The sequence below is a fragment of the Pseudophryne corroboree genome, chromosome 12, assembly GCF_028390025.1.
Source record: "Pseudophryne corroboree isolate aPseCor3 chromosome 12, aPseCor3.hap2, whole genome shotgun sequence".
In the NCBI taxonomy this organism is placed as follows: Eukaryota; Metazoa; Chordata; class Amphibia; order Anura; family Myobatrachidae; genus Pseudophryne; species Pseudophryne corroboree.
This window is the reverse complement of record NC_086455.1, coordinates 137,793,055-137,817,377: the sequence shown is the minus strand read 5'-3', so window position 1 is coordinate 137,817,377 and position 24,323 is coordinate 137,793,055. Positions and strand designations below refer to the sequence as shown.

Sequence of the window (24,323 nt, the reverse complement as noted above, 5' to 3'; positions counted from 1 at the left end):
ATGTGTCTCTCCAGTCACCTGCCCCAGTGTCACGCCAGTCTTCTTTACCCTGGCAAGTCAGTCTCCTGTGTCACCTCAAGAGTGAACCCCCTTTTGGGCACCTCTATTTTGCTATCTTCTTTGACTGATTTCACTGATTACTATTTTTTTTTGCTAGTCTTCCTTTCAGCAGTGTGGAGTGAAGGAAAGGCATTGGCGCATGTCAGAGGCTGTGACTCCAAGGAGAGATGTTGAGTTCTGGGTTGGCAAGCAGTAAACAGAGGCAGTCTGAAGCACACCTCTAACAGATGGTGCTGGCAGACTGACTGTGGCTGCATCCCAAGGCCACAGCACAATAGGCAATAGCCCTGCCAGCAAGCCCCTTGAGCTGCCCCTGAATAGACCAGCTGTGTTTCCCAATCCATGTAGTTGTGCCAATGCCAGCTACTGACCAAATATGGAAGAGGAACATGCTTTATCTATAATATGCATTTTCAAGTAATGAGAGGTAATACACCACTAGGAATTTACAGGCAGAACTTTGTATAAGGTTATTACGTAAATGTACACATTATTTGAAACAAAGAAGAAGGGTGTTCTGTGTCTCACACTTGAATGGTTGACATTTAAGTAAGTAAATTAGGAAAATATTATTGAAAATAACTGAGTTTGTGCTTCATTGTTGTTGCCTGGTTTTCGGGCAACACACTGATGATATCTCTGCTTACCAAGCAGTAGCAGGAGTAGATGTAAAAAATGTTGTAGCAATATTAAAGGTGAGTTCCTGTGCTTAATTAATCAGGTAATATTGTCAAATTAAATGGAGCATCTGTGTGATACGTAGGTCAATCCTGATGTCCCTGACTGAAGCTTCTTTTCAGGTTATCCCCTCCATCTATGTTTGAGTTTTGTTCCCTGGATTCTGGGGTTAGTGTCAGATCACAAATAATGCTGTGCTACCAGTTATATACTCTTCTTCTCAGAAGGACATTGGATGACTTAGCCAGAAGTCAGCGCAACCACTTTTGTGGGTTGGTCACCATTAGGCATCATAAGAGGGAGTAAGCAGAAACAATTGTTGGCGCTGTTCGGCATATAGGAGACTACGGCTATATCGCAAGGCCTTATGGTGGTAGACTTATCTGCTTGCTTTCTCCTCGCTGCCATATGAGTTATAGTGTATGTTATCAATAAATTAATTGTCTATGTGCTTATTTATTAGAGTTTAAGTTTTTTTTATCACTGTGTAAGTACTACCAGGGCCGTCTTTTCGTATGGGTTCAGCAGGCACTTGCCCAAGGGCCACAGGAGTATAAAGGCTTTAAACTGATAGCTGGGAGTCCCCTTTTTCCAGGGGTATCAGATTTTTGAAAATCGGACCCGTAGAACTGGAGATATTTGACTTCAAAGCAGTGGTCCCCAGTCAAGCCTGTTAATTACTCTTCCCATTCAACTATATCGAGCTCTATCTGACCTAAAAATTTTTAGGGTATACTTCAAAAGCTGGGACTCTCCCCTTTCGATGGACATTGGCAGTTTGTCTCTACTATGCCCAGAACCAGAGATATCAGTCTTCCAGTAGATGGTCCCTGCTCCAGCTCCACAAGCCTGGTATGCAGTTTTATATTTTCATTGATGGATTGCTCTGGATCCTGAACTCTGATCCCCAAGTCCCCAGTACCTCCTGAAAGAAGTTTTTCTTATCCCATTAAAAGCTATTTCCAGGATCTGGAGATATCTGCAGTCAAGCACCTTCCACCAGAAAATTATGAATATTAAGCCCACTCCACTATCCACCCTTCCCCTGTGTGTTAAGCACCCCCTACCACCCTGGAAGTCATGTACTGGGGCCCCTTCATTCAGCCCTAGAATTTATAATTCTCCCTCTTGCCCCATCTCCCACCTGTGCAGTACAGGAGTAATTAGCAGAAATTACTGCTCCAGGTCCTACATTCTGAGCGGAAGATAGAATACCCACTACCGCCAGCGGGACATCAAAGCTGACGCTGATAGCACTCCCCATCCCTACTGCTGGAAGATGGGTAGGGGCCATTATTTTGCCCGGGGCCTACACTGCTGTTAAGAAGGACCTGAGTACTACATAGCTAACATATGCTATTAAGGGGTTAATAAAATGTATGTTCACATTGAAGTTCATTGGATGACCTCTCCAATTATATATTTTCCTATTTATTAAAAGGTCTGACTGTAATTCTAATGGCATGTGAAAATAAAACCCTGGTGACAGAATTTATCCTGGAAGGTCTTTCAAAAGATGTAACAATACAGTCCAAACTCCTATTAATTTTTTCCTTCATTTATACAATTACCCTCATTGGAAACTTCACTCTGATTCTCCTGACAAGAATAGACAATGAATTATCTACTCCTATGTATTATTTCCTTTTTAACCTCTCTCTTTTGGACATAAGTTTCACCACTGTCACCGTCCCAAATATGTTAGTCAATCTTTACACCAAAAATAAATCAATTACATATACAGGATGTTTTACCCAGTTGTATTTCTTCCATTTTTTGGGAGGTTCTGAATGTCTTTTGTTGGCTATCATGAGTTTGGATCGTTACATGGCTATATGTGAGCCTCTCAGGTATACCCAAATTATGAACATGGATGTTTGTCTACGGATGGCACTTGGCTGTTGGTTCAGTGGTGTTTTATTCTCATGTTCTCATACAGTTCATGTAGCAAAATTATCATTTTGCACTTCAAATGTGATCAACCACTTTTTCTGTGATATCCCGCCACTTTATCAGTTGTCAGCTACTGACACACGCAGCAGTACTTTGGAAATATTTATAGTAGGTGGATTTGTTGCAGGAGGGAGTTTTCTCTTGACCTTGGTTTCCTATGTTCTAATAATAAGTTCAATACTGAAAATTAATTCAGCAAAAGGAAAAAGTAAAGCTTTCTCAACTTGTGCTTCACATCTAATGGTGGTTTCCATTTTCTTTGGGACCATACTCTTTATGTATCTAAGACCTCCATCTGCTTACTCTCAAGAGAACGATAAATTGTTCTGTGTTTTTTACAATATTTTTACACCCATGCTCAATCCAGTAATTTACAGTTTTCGGAATAAAGATGTAAAAAGAGCTATGGTGAGATTGTCCAAAAAGATGAGCAGTTATTCTTGAAGGTAATATATATATATTTATATAGCATCATAGGTGATGGCACTCACAAAGTTCAAACAACATCATGCTGGGGTGCATCCCAGCCAGAGCCGGCCCTAGGCATAGGCAAACTAGGCAATTGCCTAGGGCATCTGGTATGCCTAGGGACATAAGCAGCTCCTGCTGATTAAAATGATATGTGGCATGCCTATATTCTGTGTGTAGCATTTCGTATGCAGATACAGCCGCAGTCACACACAGTATATAGCCATGCCGCATATAATTTTAATCAGGAGAAGCTGCTTCTGCATCCTAGCCACATAGCAATGCAAATAAGATGCATTTTCATCAAAAATAGGCACCCGACGCTATCAGAGCTACCAGTTGACTCGCGCCAGGCATCTCCTGCTGCATGGTGTATGGAGGCAAGATTTATGAGGACACATCTGTATCCAAGCAGAGGCAGAGGTCACTGTGTTAGCAGCTGTGTGTGTGTGTGAGTGGGTTGGTTGTACAATAGTGTTCATCATATGTGTAAGGGTCATTATACATTTCATGTGTATATAAATGTGTATATAAAAGCATTAATAATGTGCAGCAAATATGTAAAGGACACTATGTGTGTCATTATGTGTATAAGGGCATTAATAATGTGTGACATATGTGTAAGGGGCACTATGTGTGTCATTATGTGTATAAGGGCACTAATTATGTGCGGCATATATGTAAGGGACATTATGTGTGTCATTATCTGTATAAGGGCATTAATAATGTGCGGCATATGTGTAAGTGTTATTATGTGTATAAGGCATTAATAAGGGTTGGCATAATGTGTAAGGTGCATTATGTTTATAAGGACATTAATAATGTGTGTCATATGTGTAAGGGGCATTACTGTGTGGTATTATGTGTATAAATGCATTACTAATGTGTGGCATTATGTGTATAAGGTGCTCTACTGTGTGGTGTAACGTATAGAAAGGGCACTACTGTGTGGTCTAATGTGAATAAAGAGCAATATGGCATGGTGTAATGAGAATAAAGAGCAATATGGTGTGGTGTAATGTGAATATGGAGCTATTCAGTATGATGTTATGTGAATGAGGGGCACTACCGAGAGGAGTAACGTATATAAGGTAAGGTGGTACTACTGTGTGATGTAATGTGAGTAAATGACACTATCACATGATAAATTATGAACAAAGTTGAAGTACAGTGTGGCATAATTTGAATTGGGGGTACTATTGTGTGGCCATGCCCCTTCCTAGCAAGAACACATACCTTTTGGACTGTGCGCCGAAAGTGCACACTGTTCTTATTTAAATTACAGGGGGTAGGAAAACCAAAATAAGGACTGCAATTGGTGAGGGGTGATGGTGTTGGGAAAGGGGTGCAGGGTCAGAGGCGGAATTAGCGTTGGTGCTAGGGGGCACCAGCCGAAATCTTTCTAGGGCATCATATTGGGTAGGGCCGGCTCTGATCCCAGGCGTATACACAGAATCCATCCATAGTTAGCCAGATATAAATCCAGCTATAGAAGGAGCACTCACCAGTCTTCTTTCTTTAGATTCAAAAATGGTTTTCAATACCTTACATCATATTTAAATGCACAGATGGGTCCAGCTTTATCTTGACTTATTTGCTGCGCCTAGGCACACCATGGTTTAATAACATAAGCCTTTCATCTATTGTTCTCAGCTGCAATACAATACAGAGAACAATACATCACGGGATTAAGTCATTACAGCAGGGGATTGTCTGACTGACCTGGCCCAATTAATCCTGTGAAAATCCAAGATAAACGTGGACCCATCTGTATGTATATACTGTATACTGTATATATTTATAAATAATATTTTTTGTTTTATTATAATTTTATAATACATTATTACAATACTTAGGGGACTATTCATGAAGCAGTGAAAAAGAGTGGGGAAGTGAGCTAGTGGAGAAGTTGCTCATGGCAACCAATCAATGTTGAGGAAACATTTATAAAGTACATTCTGTCAAATTATACGTAGCAGCTGATTGGATGCCATGGGCAACTTCTCCACTGGCTCACTTCTCCACACTTTTCACTGTTCCATGAATAGACCCCTTAAATACCGCATATGTAAAACTACATATACAAATGCCAAATACCACTGGCTGACTCACTGACTCATCACAAAATCTCCGGAACCGTGACAGTAGCTTTGTTTTGTGACGTAGGCTCACGCAAAGAAGGGATTTTCAGAAGTCCACCCCAAAAGGGGTGAAAAGTTTTTTTTTTTTTTTATATAAATTCTTCATTATCTTTTAATCCAGATAATATTTAGATTTGGTGTTTGCATACAAACGTTACCAAATTAAGGGCCTAATTCTGAGTTGATCGCAGCAGCAAATTTGTTAGCAGTTGGCCAAAACCATGTGCGCTGCAGGGGGGACAAATATAACATGTGTAGAGAGAGTTAGATTTGGGTGGGTTGTATTCAAACTGAAATCTAAATTGCAGTGTAAAAATAAAGCAGACAGTATTTACCCTGCACAGAAACAAAATAACCCACCCAAATCTAACTCTCTCTGCAAATGTTATATCTGCCCCCCCTGCAGTGCACATGGGCCCTCATTCCGAGTTGATCGCTAGCTGCTTTCGTTTGCAGCACGGCGATTAGTTGAAAAAGCGGCACTTCTGGGCATGCGTACGGGCGAAGTATTCTCACACAAAACTATGCAGTTTTAGACAAGGTCGAGCGACGCTTTTCAGTCGCACTTCTGATCGTTGTGTGATTGACAGGAAGTGGGTGTTTCGGGGCGGAAACTGACCATTTTCAGGGAGTGTGCTGAAAAACGCAGGCGTGCCAGATAAAGACGCAGGAGTGGCTGAAGAAACAGGGGAGTGGCTGGCCGTCAAACCAGGAACTAAACAGTCTGCAGTGATCGCAAGGTAGAAGTAAGTTTCGAGCTGCTCAGAAACGGCATGAAAATTTTTACGCGCATATCTGCTAACCTTTCGGTCACACTTCTGCTAAGCTAAGATACACTCCCAGAGGGCGGTGGCTTAGCGTTTGCATTGCTGCTAAAAGCAGCTAGCGAGCGATCAACTCGGAATGAGGGCCATGGTTTTGCCCAATTGCTAACAAACTTGCTGCTGCGATCAACTCAGAATTACCCCCTAAGTGCCTAAGTTGGTGTATATATTTTTAGCAGCATGTTTATCTAGGTTTAAAGACAATCATTTGATTTTTTTAACCAATAATCTGTATATTTTTGTTTTATTTTAAATTGGAGGATTATTAGGGGCTTCTTTAGCATCCTCCCAAAACTGTCTTCATTCTGAAAATTCCTCTGATCCCATCAGACTACCATTTCCAGTTAAGACAGTTGCAGTTCCCGGTAGAGGACCATTCACAAAGCTCAGGGTCAGAGTTTGAAAGTTGCTGGTGTGGATCTGAGGAGTGACTGCTTCTCCCATGGCCAGTTGTATGTTGCCTGCTCCGGAGTCAGCTCATCTGACAGCCTGGCCATTCTCCAGCCTGAAGGAAAGACTAAAAATGTAGTTTACCAGGAAGTCATTTTAAATTAAAGTTACACGAACAGAAATACTTGAGATTCTGTAGCGAAGCACAGGTATTCAGCTAGTAAATGATAATTAACCTGAACTACTTTCTCATTGTAACCTTTTCTACCTCGTTGAGGTTTACAAATCTACAAGCTGTAACAGTATTCTGACAGGTCTACATGTAAAATTAAGCTTTTACATTGCAAAGGACTGTTGGCAATGATGGTTTCCAAACACATTTCCAATCATAGTGCTTTTTAAACCCTCATGATGAACATTGCTGAAATTAAGTTCTTTGAAAACACGTCATAAATAACATGACCTTTGCTGACACAATCGCTGATGAGTGTTTGCCCACTGTAACTACTTCTCTGGAGGTCTCCTATGTATTGCAGCATATGAATATGCTCTCCTAAGCCAAATTCTCTAGTCACAGTGCTTCTTCCACTTGTTGTAGATAGCTAAATGAATGCAGATGCCAGATTTTCTTATGCAATCTTACAGCTTACATCAGACAAAAGCTGCTGATATAGAAGTGATGACACATGACAAAGTGTCCAGCAACCTTTATAAAAGATCCTGGAAGTCCACCAACTAGTTATCAGTTTTATTGAGCTTTGTTTCTGTAAATGAGCATTAAAAGTGAGCATTACTGCTTCAGTTTAATTGGACTGATTTCTGAAGTTTGGCCTTGACATTGGCTTATGACTCTTCTGGTTCATTGCCGCTGCCTTTGGATGACAACGCAATCCATGTATTGATTATTCTTCTGTCTGATCTACTCCACATTATTCTGGAAACTCTAAGCTTGATTCTGAGTTGCACACAAGTCCGAACATTTCCACATATCATGATTTGTGTCAACTGTGTCACACCCATCTCGGTCACTTCTTACTAATGGCTGCATGATGGAAGGCAAATGGGCAGCAATATGACATTCACACATAATAGAAATGTTCCGTGACCATGTCGCCTGAATTGAAACCTATTCTGCTTTGTGCATATGGAGTTTGGAAAACTCTTCTTCAAATATGTATGGAGAAAAAGTAAACATACTGTATGTAAGGGCTGAAATAAAGTTTGATGTATATTGCATACAAAATGCAAATATAATAATGCATAAAAAACAATGACACTATAGTTACAGATATTTTAATATTCGATACTGTACTATACAAAAATGCTGAAAGGGGGAAATGTCCTTCAAACCACCAGATTTTTCCCCGTAACTCAGTGCCCCTATGATGTCATATGGCTGACATGTTTTTATTTATTTATTTTAATTAGGAAAGGATTAAATGTGGCTTCCAAACTCAGCTTATCTTCAGTAGGCCAGCCCTTGGCAACTGGATCCTGTATTGCAGTGCTTTCTAGTAGCTGTCTCCTCCTCCTGAATGTGTTGTGTGCAGAGCCGGCCCTAACCAATATGATGCCCTAGGCAAGATTTTGGCTGGTGCCCCCTAGCACCGCCGCTAGTTCTGCAGGAGATGCCTGGTATGAGTCAGCTGGCAGCTCTGCTAACGTCAGGTGCCTTTTGTTTATGAAAATGCATCACATTATTTGCATTACTATGTGGCTAGGATGCACAAGCAGTTTCTGCTGATTAAAATGATATGCAGCATGCCTTTATTCTGTGTGCGACTGTGGCTGTATCTGCATACGAAATGCTACATTACAGTGATTTCCCAGGAATACACTGCAACGTAGCATTTCATATGCAGATACAGCCGCAGTCACACAGAATATAGGCATGCTGCATATAATTTTAATCAGCAGAAGCTGCTGGTGCCCCTAAGCATACCAAAGGCCTTAGGCATTTGCCTAGTTTGCCTATGCCTAAGGCCGGCTCTGGTTGTGTGCATCATTAACCAGATCCATTGCTTCTCACGGTCTTCCACAGAGAGAGAGAGAGATAAAGTACAAGCCAATCAGCTTCTGTCATTTTACAGGCACTATTTAAAAAATGGCAGGTGCGGATTGGTTGGTACTTTATCTCTCTCTACTTTTCTCTCTCCAAGCTTTAATCAATCTTTTAATATTTTATTTTAATATTCGATACTGTACTATACAAAATGCTGAATGGTATTCTCGCAGCGCAGCAATCGGGTCGGAACTGCGCATGCGCCAGTGCCGCAGTGTGCGGGCGCATGGCAGCCGTCATTGCCTAGCGATCACCTCTGAGGCATAGGCAGTCACTGGGCGGGAGGGGGCTGGATGGCGGCGTTAACCTGCCGTTTAGGGGGAGCAGTCCAGCTAATGCAGGTGTGGCCGGACCGTTGGGGGGGCGGCCCACGGCGGCTGTGTGACGTCACACGCAGCCGCTGCGGGCCGGGGAGCGACGAGTAGCTCCCAGCCAGCAAAGCTAAAGCTGTGCTTGTCGGGATCTACTCTTGAAGTGCAAAGGCATCACCACTGTGCGATACCTTTGCACTTCTGCGGGGGAGGGTCGGCACTGACATGCGGGGCGGACTAGCCCTGTGCTGGGCGTCCCCCCGCCTGTCAGTGTGAATGATCGTAGCTGTGCTAAATTTAGCACAGCTACATTCAACTCGGAATGACCCCCTCTGTCTCCACCACTCTGCAAGTGACAGTTCCCCATCCTAAACTCACCATTTACAAAAAAAATACTTAACATGTATCATACAGTCTTGAGGAATAGTGTATATTTTGCATGTCATCCAGACACTCATCCGATACTTTCCTGCATTGTTCCTTTGTTGTGCATACAGACCTAATGCATAGCTGACATTCATGATACCTGCCCTCCATCCTGCATATGACTGCTCCTGTCTCTCGCCCATCTGACCATGTGTGTGACAGTCTTTGTGTCAACCTCAGTCCTAATTCCATGTCACAGCCTATGTGACATACATTGTCTCCCCATACTTCTCCTGCCCTTCTTACAGTACAGCTGAGGAGTCCAGGTGAAAGAAGGTAAGTGTTGGAAGACTCTAAGTGCAATGCAGCTTGTTCTAGGGGCACCATGAGAGAGGAGGTGGGTACTATAGAAGGGGCCCAAGCAAGCGATTTCTGCCTTTCCGTCACATCCAGACCATAGCTTTACACATGTCATGGGCCAGCTGCTACTACTAGCTCTATGTCTGAGTGCGGAGCCATGTGCACAACACTGTTAGTGACAGTCCATCATTAACAGTTGGCCTGATTCATACAGTAGTTGTACATTATGCCAATATCCAGCACCATCTTAACAGCAGTGTAGGCCTCTGGGTACAGCAAGAGCCCCCTATCCATCCTCCAGAGGTAGGGATTTGGGGTGCTATCAGCGGCGGTAGGGGGTGTTCTATCTCCCGCTCACATGTAGGACCTGGATCAGTAATTTCTGCTTATTACTCCTTTACTGCACAGATGGGGCTAAACTGTAGGAGGCATTGGGCTGAATTAAGAAGGTTATAAAGGAAGGGGTCGAGGACTGCGCTGCTTGCTTCACTTGATAGGTTAAGCTGCTGTGGAAGAATGAAGGGATTCCACGTTCCTCTCAGCTACAGGTATAGAAAAAAGAGAGTACCTCCCAGCGCTAATTAAATCAAGTGTGAGGTTGACACTCATCACTAGAGCACTAAAATATATTTAATGGTAATAGTCCACTACAGACTTATTATAAAAATAGTAATCTTTTTATTTAAAGACAAAAATAGAGGGTGTATTAAAATAATATGGAATATAAATGTATCTACATAATATCCTTATTTCAAATTCCTAATACCGGTATACTTAAACATGGACATAACATACACACATATAACATATACTGGCCCGTGAAACGCCCATTGGCGATCTATTCACTAAAATAACACCTTTATTGTTCCGTAAGGTGTATACTAATCACTCTGAAATGATGGTAATTGCTTTTGTATACAAGTCTAGAGAACACCCTTAAAGTGTGTTAAGGCAGTCTTTACATCAGGGCTTCTAGTATTTAGTCCAGAAATTCTCTGTTCATACAGGCAAAGTGACTGGTAAACTTACTGAACTTTCAATGGCTGGAAGCATAAACATCAGGTGTCTGGCGGCAGACCTTTGTAGGTGTCTCTGCAATCAAGAAGCCCTGGTACATGACTTCTAGGGTGGTAGGGGGTGTTTTATACGTAGGGGAGAGTGTATAGTGGAGTGGGCTTAATATTCATCATTTTCCGGTGGGAGGGCAGCTTGCCTGACTGCAGATATCTCAAGTTCCTGAAAACAGTTTTCGTAGCTTTGAATTGGATAAAAAACTAGAGAGACCCACCTTTCTGAAGGTACTGGGAACTTGGGGATCAGAGCTCAGGAGCCAGAGCAATTAACTAACGAAAATATAAAACTGCATATTAGGCTTGTGGAGCTGAAGCAGGGGCCAGCTGCTTGAAGGCTGATATCTTTGGTTTTGGGCATAACAGAGACAAGATGTTAGTGTCCACCAAAAGGGGAGAGTCTCAGATTTTGGAGTATACCATCAGAAAAATTCTAAGTCAGACAGAACCTGAGAGATCTGGCTGGGAAGAGCAATTAACAGGCTTGGATGGAGACCACTGCTTTCAAGTCGAATATCTCCGGTTCCCCAGGGCCGATTTTCAAAAATCTGGTACCCCTGGAAAGAGGGCAACCTCAGCTATCAGGATGGGGCCTTTATACTCCTGGGGCCCTTGGGCAAGAGCCCATTGAGCCCATACGAAAAGACGGCCCTGCCAATATCTACACAGTTGAGTGATTGTCTGCTGGCGATTACGGTTGCGATTGTGACCATTTTTGGAGCGTATCCCAGGCTGTGACTTTGTTTCTGTATGCAGATAACATGACACTGGCAGCTTAGTTGTGTTGGCCATTCCGACTGACCGTAGACTCATGCAGTAAGTTAATGTTTCCATGATCTGCGACCGATGCTGTACATGTGTAGGCAGTTGCAGACAGCTGCAGTTGCTCCGGTAGGCATCTCAATACAAATTCTGACAGCTTTTGCATTAGCATATTTTGGTACATCCATAGCTACAAAAAATGCAGCTGCAACAACAATAGCTGGCCCCTGCTCCCTATCCTAATAGATCAGAAGACCATGGCAGTAGGTGCCACAGATTGGCTAGTTGGGATGTCTCTCAGCAGCAGAGGCAGTGCCCAGTGTGTAAAGGAAGCAATCAATCAATCAATCAATCAATCAATCAGGAATAGAGGATAGACAGAGGCAGGCTTGGACTGGCCCACAGGGGTACTGAGGCCCACCTCCTTCTCTAAGGATCAGGTTCCAGACTGTGCACTTGAATTATACATTATACATATGTTACCTTGTACTGGACTATAGTGTATTTTCTACAGTTCATTGCTGTTATTAATCTGGTAAATTATCATGCATGCATCAGCTGAATATACTGCATATATTTATGAAGGGGCCCAGATGTTGTACTCTCTAATGGTTAGTCAAACCAATGAGGTGTCAGGCCGTGCCCCCTCTGCAGACTGACCACACCCCTCAACATGTGCCTCTACCACAGCAATTTTCCAGGTGGGCCCTACATGCCCCAGTCTGACACTGGACAGAGGTGAGAGCAGCCGAGGGGAGCATCTGACACATGAGCATCACTGAGTCCATCATCATCACCACTACCAGTCGGGTACCAGCACCAATTCCCCACCTGATAACAATGTGATTTCCCTGTATTGCCTACCATTTGCCAGACAGCAGTCAATATTCCTGTGTCGTACCCTATGTACATGGCAACTTTCTCCCTTCTCCTCTGTCTCCATCTTCTCCACCACCCTGTATCTGCCCCTTGCTGAAGGGCAGATAGTGTCCCCCCTGTGAGTTTTTTTTATGAGAGTGGGACCATGCCTCCACAATTAGACCATGCCTCTTATAAAGTGCCAGGGCTCAGTCCAGCTTTCTATGGTTCTGGACAGTGTTAGTCGGTGGAATGCATTTCACAGTTGTATGCAACATTTTTAGCCACACTTTGGGCCTAATTCAGATCTGATTACAGCAGCAAATTTGTCAGCAAATGGGCAAAACCATGGGCCTAATTCAGACCTGGTCGCTGAATATCTCAGTCTTGCAATGGTTTGCGCTAGATCAGTTACCTAGGCTCCAGGGCAACCGTTCGCACACACCTCGAACAGATGTATTCACACTGGGCCGGTTGCTCCAAGTGCGCATACATCTTGCACATCATGCACTGAGTGAGATTCTCAATCACGGCCCCACCCATTTTGTTTGAAAACTAACTTCCTGTTATCTTCAGAAAAATAGTACAATTTTGCAAATAATATGGTACTATAGCTTAGCTGTGAAGAGAAGCAATATTCAACAACAGAACAGTAAATGATAAAACTATGTGCAATAGTGTATCAATGCAAACAGTCAATATAGTAATGATACTCGTGTGTCCAGGGGAATCTGGACCTGTCTGGACCTCCTGCAGCACACACTTGAGAGGCTCAGCTGTTCCCCAGCTCACACACTCGGGGTCAGTCAATTACAGGTACCTTCAGTTTAAGCTCAGCTTCCCTCCCCCTCGCACCCCCCCCCCCCCCCCGACTCCTGGCTCAGAGTCAACACCACACTCTCACTGAGAGCTGAGAGCAGCAGTAGCAGCAGAACCCTCCTGCTACCTGCTTCTGCTCCTTTCACCGTCTCCCATACACTCTCCTTGAGCTGCAGCAGCAGTGCTCACTCCTGCTGACTACTTGCTCAGTGGCTTTCACCTCCTCACACACTTGCACACAGGGCGGCAGCTCACTCTCCCGCTGCCCATTCTGCTCCCGCACCCAAACAGGCACACTCCCTTACACCCAGAGCGGCAGCTCATGCTCCTGCTACCCACTCCACTCCCTCACTGTAATCCCCCTCGCAAAAGGAGCGTCAGTCTCCCGCTACTCCTGTACCCACTCGGGCACCTGCACTTCTGCTTCCGGTTCAACTCCTGCTTCTGGTTCAATGCCCTATCACCATAGTCTGTACATTGCTGAATTCATCTCTCCCTCTATCCTGACTAGTTCCCTAGTTTCTGCCACTGAAAAACATCCCCACAGCATGATGCACGGTGTCTGGTTTCCTTCAAACATGACGCCTGGCAGTCACGCCAAAGAGTTCAGTCTTTGTCTCATCAGACCAGAGAATTTTGTTTCTCATGGTCTGAGAGTCCAACGCGTGCATTTTGGCAAACTCCGGTTGGGCTGCCAAGTGCTTTTTACTAAGGAGTGGCTTCCATCTGGCCACTCTACCATACAGGCCTGATGGGTGGATAATTACAGAGATGGTTGCCCTTCTGGAAGGTTCTCCTCTCTCCACAGAGGATGCTATAGCTCTAACAGAGTGACCATTGGGTTCTTGGTCACCTTCCTAACTTGGGCCCTTCTCCACTGATCACTCAGTTTAGATGGCCGACCAGCTCTATAAATAGTCTTGCTGGTTCTAAACTTCTTCCATTTATTGATGATGGAGGCCACTGTGCTCATTGGGACCTTCAAAACAGATATTTTTCTGTACCCTTCCCCAGATTTGTGCCTTGAGACAATCCTGTCTTGGAGGTCTACAGACAATTTCTTTGACTTCATGCTTGGTTTGTGCTCAGACATGCACTGTCAAGTGTGGGACTTTATATAGACAAGTGTGTGCCTTTCAAATCATGTCCAACTGAATTTACCACAGGTGGACTCCAATTAAGCTGTAGGAACATCTCAAGGATGATCAGTGGAAACAGGATGCACCTGAGCTCAATTTTGAGCTTCATAGCAAAGGCTGTGAATACTTATGTACATGTGATTTCTTAGTCTTTTATTTTTAATAAATTTGCAAAAATCACAAAAACTTTTTTCACGTTAGCATTATGGGGTATTGTGTGTAGAATTTTGAGAGAAAGTTTTCTTTAATTCCATTTTGGAATAAGGCTGTAACATAACAAAATGTGGAAAAAGTGAAGTGCTTGAATACTTTACGGATGCACTGTATATATATATATATATATATATATATATATATATATATATTTTTCTAAAGATACAAATGAGGAGAAAGTGCGCTCATAGTGCAGATAAGTATTTTAATGGATAAAACAACACTGTGTACAATCCAGGACAGGTAATTTAAAGACTCGTACCCTGATTACCCACTCTGTGGGCTGATTACCACATGATATAAATGTTTCCACAAGGCTGTCTCAATGATCGCCTACCACAGTCCGGGACACAGCACCGTCTCCAGCCGTAAACACGTCAGGATCCGTCCAGCCACCGTGCCGTGCAATCGACCAGATCAACCAGTATAATTGTGGAGAGAAGACGTCAGACAGACCACGCCCCTACCACGGGGGCGTGGTCTGTCTGACGTCTTCTCTCCACAATTATACTGGTTGATCTGGTCGATTGCACGGCACGGTGGCTGGACGGATCCTGACGTGTTTACGGCTGGAGACGGTGCTGTGTCCCGGACTGTGGTAGGCGATCATTGAGACAGCCTTGTGGAAACATTTATATCATGTGGTAATCAGCCCACAGAGTGGGTAATCAGGGTACGAGTCTTTAAATTACCTGTCCTGGATTGTACACAGTGTTGTTTTATCCATTAAAATACTTATCTGCACTATGAGCGCACTTTCTCCTCATTTGTATCTTTAGAAAACTTATCTCCTGGAGTCCGGAGTGAATATAGGAGTAAAGTGCTGCGGTAATTAAACTTACCTGTGCCTGAAGCCCGGATTGTTGATCTGTGGACTACCTAACATAGAGTCACCAGCGCACCTGTATATACTTGTTTCAATATATATATATATATATATAACACACGGGGGGGGGATATAGTGACCAATGGTGTCTTAAAACAATTCAATAAAAGTGGATCTAAAAGATATATATAAATATATGTAGTATATATATAAAATAATGAGTAACCAGATCAAATGGATCTATAAAAAGTTAATTTATTAATACATTAAAACAGACAATAATAGCTATACTAAAATTTGAGCAGCAAATCTCTTTAAAAAATGGGATAAACACAATAGACACAATGCAATATAATACCAGTTAAAATGTATGTTAAAATATGTAAAACAATTTTAACTTAACTTGGTATAAGGTCACTGCCAGGTAGCCCAACGTGTTTCGTCATTCAGACTTCATCAAGGCGACCCCTTGATGAAGTCTGAATGACGAAACGCGTTGGGCTACCTGGCAGTGACCTTATACCAAGTTAAGTTAAAATTGTTTTACAAATTTTAGTATAGCTATTATTGTCTGTTTTAATGTATTAATAAATTAACTTTTTAAAGATTCATTTGATCTGGTTACTCATTATTTTATATATATACCACATATATTTATATATATCTTTTAGATCCACTTTTATTGAATTGTTTTAAGACACCATTGGTCGCTATATCCCCCCCCCCCCCCTGTGTGTTATTAATCCATTTCTACAGGGAACCACCATCCCTGTGTTTTTGGGGGACAGCTGATGCCCTGTATTAACCCATAGGGAGTGTCATTTATTTCGACTACATGTGGTTTTTAGATTTCTGGTGTTGTACACAAGTGGCGCAATAATCTCCCCCCTTTTTTATAAAAAAAAAAATATATATATATATATGTAAAATCACTGAGACATGATTTTCAAATACACTGACATTGCAATATTTAAAAATACCTATTTTACACTGATTTTTTAGGCTGTTATTTCTGCATATATCAATTAAAATTTTTCGCATATTGGGGGTAATTCTGAGTTGATCGCAGCAGGAACTTTGTTAGCAGTTGGCCAAAACCATGTGCACTGCAGGGGAGGCAGATATAACATGTGCAGAGAGAGAGTTAGATTTGGGTGTGGTGAGTTCAATCTGCAATATAAATTGCAGTGTAAAAATAAAGCAGCCAGTATTTAGCCTTCACAGAAACAAAATAACCCACCCAAATCTAACTCTCTCTGCACATGTTATATCTACCTCCCCTGCAGTGCACATGGTTTTGCCCAACTGCTAAAAAAGTTCCTGTTGCGATCAACTCAGAATTACCCCCTATCTACAAATATAAATTGTTAGTACTTGCATATAGCAGCTTGTTAAATGAATAAACATAGATCCCAAATGTAATGGCCCTTTGGGTGTGATTATTGTTCTAAGATCATGATTAATGTTTACCAAAAGCAACAGAGAAAAAATACCCCTGGAGAATACTGAAACATATAAACTGTGACTGTTGATTTAACCATAAATATTGCACTGTAAAGCGTGCTGTGTATCAGTAACACAGTACTGTATATGTAACACAGGTCTGTCTATACAATTCTTTACATTTTCCAATGAACTGTTGAAGAAACGGGTGTAGTATGGCTGACCGCAGCTTGCCGACGCCGGGATCCCGGCAGCATACCGACGCCGGGATCCCGGCGGGGAGGGACGAGTGCAGCAAGCCCCTTGCGGGCTCGCTGCGCTCACCACGCTGCGGTCTCAGTGGCGACGGGCTCTATTCCCACTCTATCGGTGTCGTGGACACCCACGAGTGTAAATAGTCCATGTTGGTCATCAAGCCGACCATCAGGATAGTGAGGGGTCGGGATGGTGGAGGAGGTCATGTGACTGTCGGTCTCCCGACTGCCGGTCACATGAATACCACCCGAAGAAACTGGGGTATGATATTTTACACAGTGATATTTATTCAGCGCTCGTTGCCATGTTCACTCTGCTTCACTTCATGATACAAGAATATTGAGCACATTTATAAATCATATAAACAAAGTTACCTATCATTTCCACATTTTGGAGTTAGAGTTGTAGGCAAGTCAAAAGAGAGGATAAAAGCACAATTTGCACAATGGTAAAACCATGTTGCACTGACTTAAAATGTGCAGAGAGAGAGAAGGGTATATTTACTAAAGTGTCAGTTTTTAGGATTGGTAATGTTGCCCATAGAAACTAATCAAATTCTACTTTATTTATATAGCACCTTCTAGAAGATAATAGCTAGAAAATTGCATTGGTTGCCATGTGCAACATCTTCACTTTTAAAAAACAGCACTTTAGTACTGTAGATATACCACACAGAGGCAGCTTCAATTGGATTATTATAAAGCAGCAACATGATTCAATGCTAAAGAAGCTTGAGTGTGCATTGAATCCTGTGCTGTATTTATTTTCTACAGTACATGTTAAAGAAGCCAGTCTTTTTGCAACTACATTATATATATATATATATATATATATATATAATTTTTTTGTTTTTTTGTTTGAGAAAAATGCTTTTCGGGACTGTGTATGAAATATGGAGACAAACAAAAAAGTTGGAATTTTTATCTGTCTGTTTGTTCTGGCATCACACAAAAACTCCTGGATGTACTGTATCTTCCATTTTTTGTGCAAAAGTGTTTGTTGCTTTCCATTTTTATGTCACAAATGTAGCCAAAATAATGTAGGAAAGTCTTTTTCAGAACAATTTGCTTTTCTCTATTGTACACGTGTTTAGTAAAATGCTTATTTTGTAGATGGAAGAGTATATTATGTACAAGCAATAATATATTCGCAATATAAATGAATTCATAAAAATGTAATGTATTACTTTATTTTTTATTTATTTCAAGTGAGCTTGTTTTTTTATTTTCTTATTTTTTTACTTGTATATCAATTTTGCCTAATTTTACAGACATAAATGTAATACCATTGCTTTAATTTTCCTTTTTTACAACATCTGGAAAGATATGCAGGTCAATTTGCTTAATTATATAACATTTTTATATTTTTCCAATCATATCACAATCAAATATTGCTTACATTTTATGAATCTCTTTAGTAGGCCAATCCCAGCATTCACATACAACATATTCTGCTCCTGAATTTTCATCTACTTTTACCTTATCTATATTAAATATTTGATGAGCAGAATACTCAGAGTGAGCATCTGGAAACTATAGGCGATACCACATAGGCATTTTTATCCTCATATGATTGACCCAGGGTGGTTCTAGACAAAGTTGTGCCCAGGTCGGAACATTTCCTTTAATGCCCCTCTTAAAAAAAACAAACAAAAAAAAACTATATTATTTTGTGTGTGTAACAAGTAAAAAAAGACACCTTACCTATATGGTGGTTTCTCTGCAACGTATTCCTCTGTAATAATTGGTCCTCCTTGGGAGACATTTTAGTAGGTATTAACTATTCATGTATATCACCTGGTCCAAAAGATGCTTATTTGTGTAGGAATTTGACCAATGTCATCATCATACAACAGAGGTTCAACTAGACTTGTGCCCACTGTTTCACCTTCTGCCATGTGTCCCTTTCAGCCTCCTGCCCAATGCGTCTCTCCAGTCACCTGCCCCAGTGTCACTCCAACCTACTGTAACTCCAGGATCCTGTCTTTCCAGCCTCCTGTGCCTCTCCAGTTTTCTGCCCTATCACTCCAGCCTCCTGCCCCCTGTCACTTCAGCCCCCCGATCCATGTCTCTCAAGCCTCCTGTCCTGACACGTTAGCCTCCTGTTTTCCCAGCCTCCTGCCCATGTCCCTCCAGACCCCTGCTTCCTGTCACCCCAGTCTCCATATCTTTTCAGCCTCCTGCTCCATCACTTCAGCCTCCTGCCCCACGTCTCTCAAGCCTCCTACCTCATCACTCCAGTCTTCCTTCCCCGGCAAGTCAGTCTCCTGTGTTACCTCAGAAGTGAACCTCCTTTTGGGCACCTCCATTTTGCCGTCTTCTTTGACTGATTTCACTGATTACTAATTTTTTTTGTTAGTCTTCCTTTCAGCAGTGTGGAGTGAAGGAAAGGCATTGGCGCATATCAGAGGCTGTGGCTCCAGGGAGAGATGCTGAGTTCTGGGTTGGACAGCAGTAAACAGAGGCAGTCTGAAGCACACCTCTAACAGAAGGTGCTGGCAGACTGACTGTGGCTGCATCCCCAGGCAACAGCACCATAGGCAATAGCCCTGCCAGCAAGCCCCTTGAGCTGCCCCTGAATAGACCAGCTGTGTTTCCCAATCCATGTAGTTGTGCCAATGCCAGCTACTGACCAAATATGGAAGAGGAACATGCTTTATCTATAATATGCATTTTCAAGTTTTCAAGTAATGAGAGGTATTACACCACTAGGAATTTACAGGCAGAACTTTGTATAAGGTTATTACGTAAATGTACACATTATTTGAAACAAAGAAGAATGGTGTTCTGTGTCTCACACTTGAATGGTTGACATTTAAGTAAGTAAATTAGGAAAATATTATTGAAAATAACTGAGTTTGTGCTTCATTGTTGTTGCCTGGTTTTCGGGCAACACACTGATGATATCTCTGCTTACCAATCAGTAGCAGGAGTAGATGTAAAAAATGTTGCAGCAATATTAAAGGTGAGTTCCTGTGCTTAACTAATCAGGTAATATTGTCAAATTAAATGGAGCATCTGTGTGATACGTAGGTCAATCCTGATGCCCCTGACTGAAGCTTCTTTTCAGGATGTCCCCTCCATCTATGTTTGTGTTTTGTTCCCTGGATTCTGGAGTTAGTGTCAGATCACAAATAATGCTGTGCTACCAGTTATATACTCTTCTTCTCAGAAGGACATTGGATGACTTAGCCAGAAGTCAGCGCAACCACTTTTGTGGGTTGGTCACCATTAGGCATCATAAGAGGGAGTAAGCAGAAACAATTGTTGGCGCTGTTTGGGCACATAGGAGACTACGGCTATATCGCAAGGCCTTATGGTGGTAGACTTATCTGCTTGCTTTTTCCTTGCTGCCATATGAGTTATAGTGTATGTTATCAATAAATTAATTGTCTATGTGCTTATTTATTAGAGTTTAAGTGTAAGCACTAACAGGGCTGTCTTTTCGTATGGGTTCAGCAGGCACTTGCCCAAGGAGTATAGACTGATAACTAGGAGTCCACTTTTTCCAGGGGTATCAGATTTTTGAAAATCGGACCTGTGGAACTGGAGATACTTGACTTCAAAGCAGTGGTCCCCATTCAAGTCTGTTAATTGCTCTTCCCATACAATTATATCGAGCTCTATCTGACTTAGCTTTTTTTTAGGGTATACTTCAAAAGCTGGGACTCTCCCCTTTCGATGGACATTGGCAGTTTGTCTCTACTATGCCCAGAACCAGAGATATCAGTCTTCCAGTAGCTGGTTCCTGCTCCAGCTCCACACGCCTGGGATGCAGTTTTATATTTTCATTGATGGATTGCTCTGGATCCTGAACTCTGATCCCCAAGTCCCCAGAACCTCCTGAAAGAAGTTTTTCTTATCCCATTAAAAGCTATTCCAGGATCTGGAGATATCTGCAGTCAAGCAAGCTGCCCTCCCACCAGAAAATTATGAATATTAAGCCCACTCCACTATCCACCCTTCCCCTGTGTGTTAAGCACCCCCTACCACCCTGGAAGTCATGTACTGGGGCCCCTTCATTCAGCCCTAGAATTTAGAGTTCTCCCTCTTGCCCCATCTCCCACCTGTGCAGTACAGGAGTAATTAGCAGAAATTACTGCTCCAGGTCCTACATTCTGAGCGGAAGATAGAATACCCACTACTGCCAGCGGGACATCAAAGCTGTCACTGATAGCACTCCTCATCCCTACTGCTGGAAGATGGGTAGGGGCCCCAGTGCATTGTTTTGCCCGGGGCCTACACTGCTGTTAAGATGGCCCTGAGTACTACATAGCTAGCATATGCTATTAAGGGGTTAATAAAATGTATGTTCACATTGAAGTTCATTGGATGACCTCTCCAATGATATATTTTCCTATTTATTAAAAGGTCTGACTGTAATTCTAATGGCATGTGAAAATAAAACCCTGGTGACAGAATTTATCCTGGAAGGTCTTTCAAAAGATGTAACAATACAGTCCAAACTCCTATTAATTTTTTCCTTCATATATATAATTACCCTCATTGGAAACTTCACTCTGATTCTCCTGACAAGAATAGACAATGAATTATCTACTCCTATGTATTATTTCCTTTTTAACCTCTCTCTTTTGGACATAAGTTTCACCACTGTCACCGTCCCAAATATGTTAGTCAATCTTTACACCAAAAATAAATCAATTACATATACAGGATGTTTTACCCAGTTGTATTTCTTCCATTTTTTGGGAGGTTCTGAATGTCTTTTGTTGGCTATCATGAGTTTGGATCGTTACATGGCTATATGTGAGCCTCTCAGGTATACCCAAATTATGAACATGGATGTTTGTCTACGGATGGCACTTGGCTGTTGGTTCAGTGGTGTTTTATTCTCATGTTCTCATACAGTTCATGTAGCAAAATTATCATTTTGCACTTCAAATGTGATCAACCACTTTTTCTGTGATATCCCGCCACTTTATCAGTTGTCAGCTACTGACACACGCAGCAGTACTTTGGAAATATTTATAGTAGGTGGATTTGTTGCAGGAGGGAGTTTTCTCTTGACCTTGGTTTCCTATGTTCTAATAATAAGTTCAATACTGAAAATTAATTCAGCAAAAGGAAAAAGTAAAGCTTTCTCAACTTGTGCTTCACATCTAATGGTGGTTTCCATTTTCTTTGGGACCATACTCTTTATGTATCTAAGACCTCCATCTGCTTACTCTCAAGAGAACGATAAATTGTTCTGTGTTTTTTACAATATTTTTACACCCATGCTCAATCCAGTAATTTACAGTTTTCGGAATAAAGATGTAAAAAGAGCTATGGTGAGATTGTCCAAAAAGATGAGCAGTTATTCTTGAAGGTAATATATATATATTTATATTGCATCATAGGTGATGGCACTCACAAAGTTCAAACGACATCATGCTGGGGTGCATCCCAGCCAGAGCCGGCCCTAGGCATAGGCAAACTAGGCAATTGCCTAGGGCATCTGGTATGCCTAGGGACATAAGCAGCTCCTGCTGATTAAAATGATATGTGGCATGCCTTTATTCTGTGTGTAGCATTTCGTATGCAGATACAGCCGCAGTCACACACAGTATATAGCCATGCCGCATATCATTTTAATCAGGAGAAGCTGCTTCTGCATCCTAGCCACATAGCAATGCAAATAAGATGCATTTTCATCAAAAATAGGCACCCGACGTTATCAGAGCTACCAGTTGACTCGCGCCAGGCATCTCCTGCTGCATGGTGTATGGAGGCAAGATTTATGAGGACACATCTGTATCCAAGCAGAGGCAGAGGTCACTGTGTTAGCAGCTGTGTGTGTGTGAGTGGGTTGGTTGTGCAATAGTGTTCATCATTTGTGTAAGGGTCATTATACATTTCATGTGTATATAAATGTGTATATAAAAGCATTAATAATGTGCAGCAAATATGTAAAGGGCACTATGTGTGTCATTATGTGTATAAGGGCATTAATAATGTGTGACATACGGTATGTGTAAGGGGCACTATGTGTGTCATTATGTGTATAAGGGCACTAATTATGTGCGGCATATATGTAAGGGACATTATGTGTGTCATTATCTGTATAAGGGCATTAATAATGTGCGGCATATGTGTAAGTGTTATTATGTGTATAAGGCATTAATAAGGGTTGGCATAATGTGTAAGGTGCATTATGTTTATAAGGACATTAATCATGTGTGTCATATGTGTAAGGGGCATTACTGTGTGGTATTATGTGTATAAATGCATTACTTATGTGTGGCATTATGTGTATAAGGTGCTCTACTGTGTGGTGTAACGTATAGAAAGGGCACTACTGTGTGGTCTAATGTGAATAAAGAGCAATATGGCATGGTGTAATGAGAATAAAGAGCAATATGGTGTGGTGTAATGTGAATATGGAGCTATTCAGTATGATGTTATGTGAATGAGGGGCACTACCGAGAGGAGTAACGTATATAAGGTAAGGTGGTACTACTGTGTGATGTAATGTGAGTAAATGACACTATCACATGATAAATTATGAACAAAGTTGCAGTACAGTGGGGCATAATTTGAATTGGGGGTACTATTGTGTGGCCATGCCCCTTCCTAGCAAGAACACATACCTTTTGGACTGTGCGCCGAAAGTGCACACTGTTCTTATTTAAATTACAGGGGGTAGGAAAACCAAAATAAGGACTGCAATTGGTGAGGGGTGATGGTGTTGGGAAAGGGGTGCAGGGTCAGAGGCGGAATTAGCGTTGGTGCTAGGGGGCACCAGCCGAAATCTTTCTAGGGCATCATATTGGGTAGGGCCGGCTCTGATCCCAGGCGTATACACAGAATCCATCCATAGTTAGCCAGATATAAATCCAGATATAGAGAGAGCACTCACCAGTCTTCTTTCTTTAGATTCAAAAATGGTTTTCAATACCTTACATCATATTTAAATGCACAGATGGGTCCAGCTTTATCTTGACTTATTTGCTGCGCCTAGGCACACCATGGTTTAATAACATAAGCCTTTCATCTATTGTTCTCAGCTGCAATACAATACAGAGAACAATACATCACGGGATTAAGTCATTACAGCAGGGGATTGTCTGACTGACCTGGCCCAATTAATCCTGTGAAAATCCAAGATAAACGTGGACCCATCTGTATGTATATACTGTATACTGTATATATTTATAAATAATATTTTTTGTTTTATTATAATTTTATAATACATTATTACAATACTTAGGGGACTATTCATGAAGCAGTGAAAAAGAGTGGGGAAGTGAGCTAGTGGAGAAGTTGCTCATGGCAACCAATCAATGTTGAGGAAACATTTATAAAGTACATTCTGTCAAATTATAC

The 24,323-nt window shown here is 41.8% G+C and overlaps 2 protein-coding genes across 2 annotated transcripts; both read left to right on the top strand.

Annotated features, from left to right (window-relative positions):
• The first annotated feature begins 2,196 nt into the window (after positions 1-2,196).
• LOC134979971 (olfactory receptor 5V1-like) lies at positions 2,197-3,135 on the top strand. Its single transcript, XM_063946574.1, has one exon. The coding sequence runs from the start codon at positions 2,197-2,199 to the stop codon at positions 3,133-3,135; it is 939 nt and encodes a 312-aa protein (XP_063802644.1).
• Positions 3,136-21,385: 18,250 nt separating this feature from the next.
• Positions 21,386-22,324, top strand: LOC134979970 (olfactory receptor 5V1-like). Its single transcript, XM_063946573.1, has one exon. It carries the CDS (start codon positions 21,386-21,388, stop codon positions 22,322-22,324), a length of 939 nt encoding a protein of 312 aa, XP_063802643.1.
• The last annotated feature ends 1,999 nt before the right edge of the window (positions 22,325-24,323 follow it).

Bases quoted from the DNA above. Each gene is read 5' to 3' on its own strand.
- LOC134979971 (XM_063946574.1), top strand. From the start codon at position 2,197: ATGGCATGTGAAAATAAAACCCTGGTGACAGAATTTATCCTGGAAGGT.
- LOC134979970 (XM_063946573.1), top strand. From the start codon at position 21,386: ATGGCATGTGAAAATAAAACCCTGGTGACAGAATTTATCCTGGAAGGT.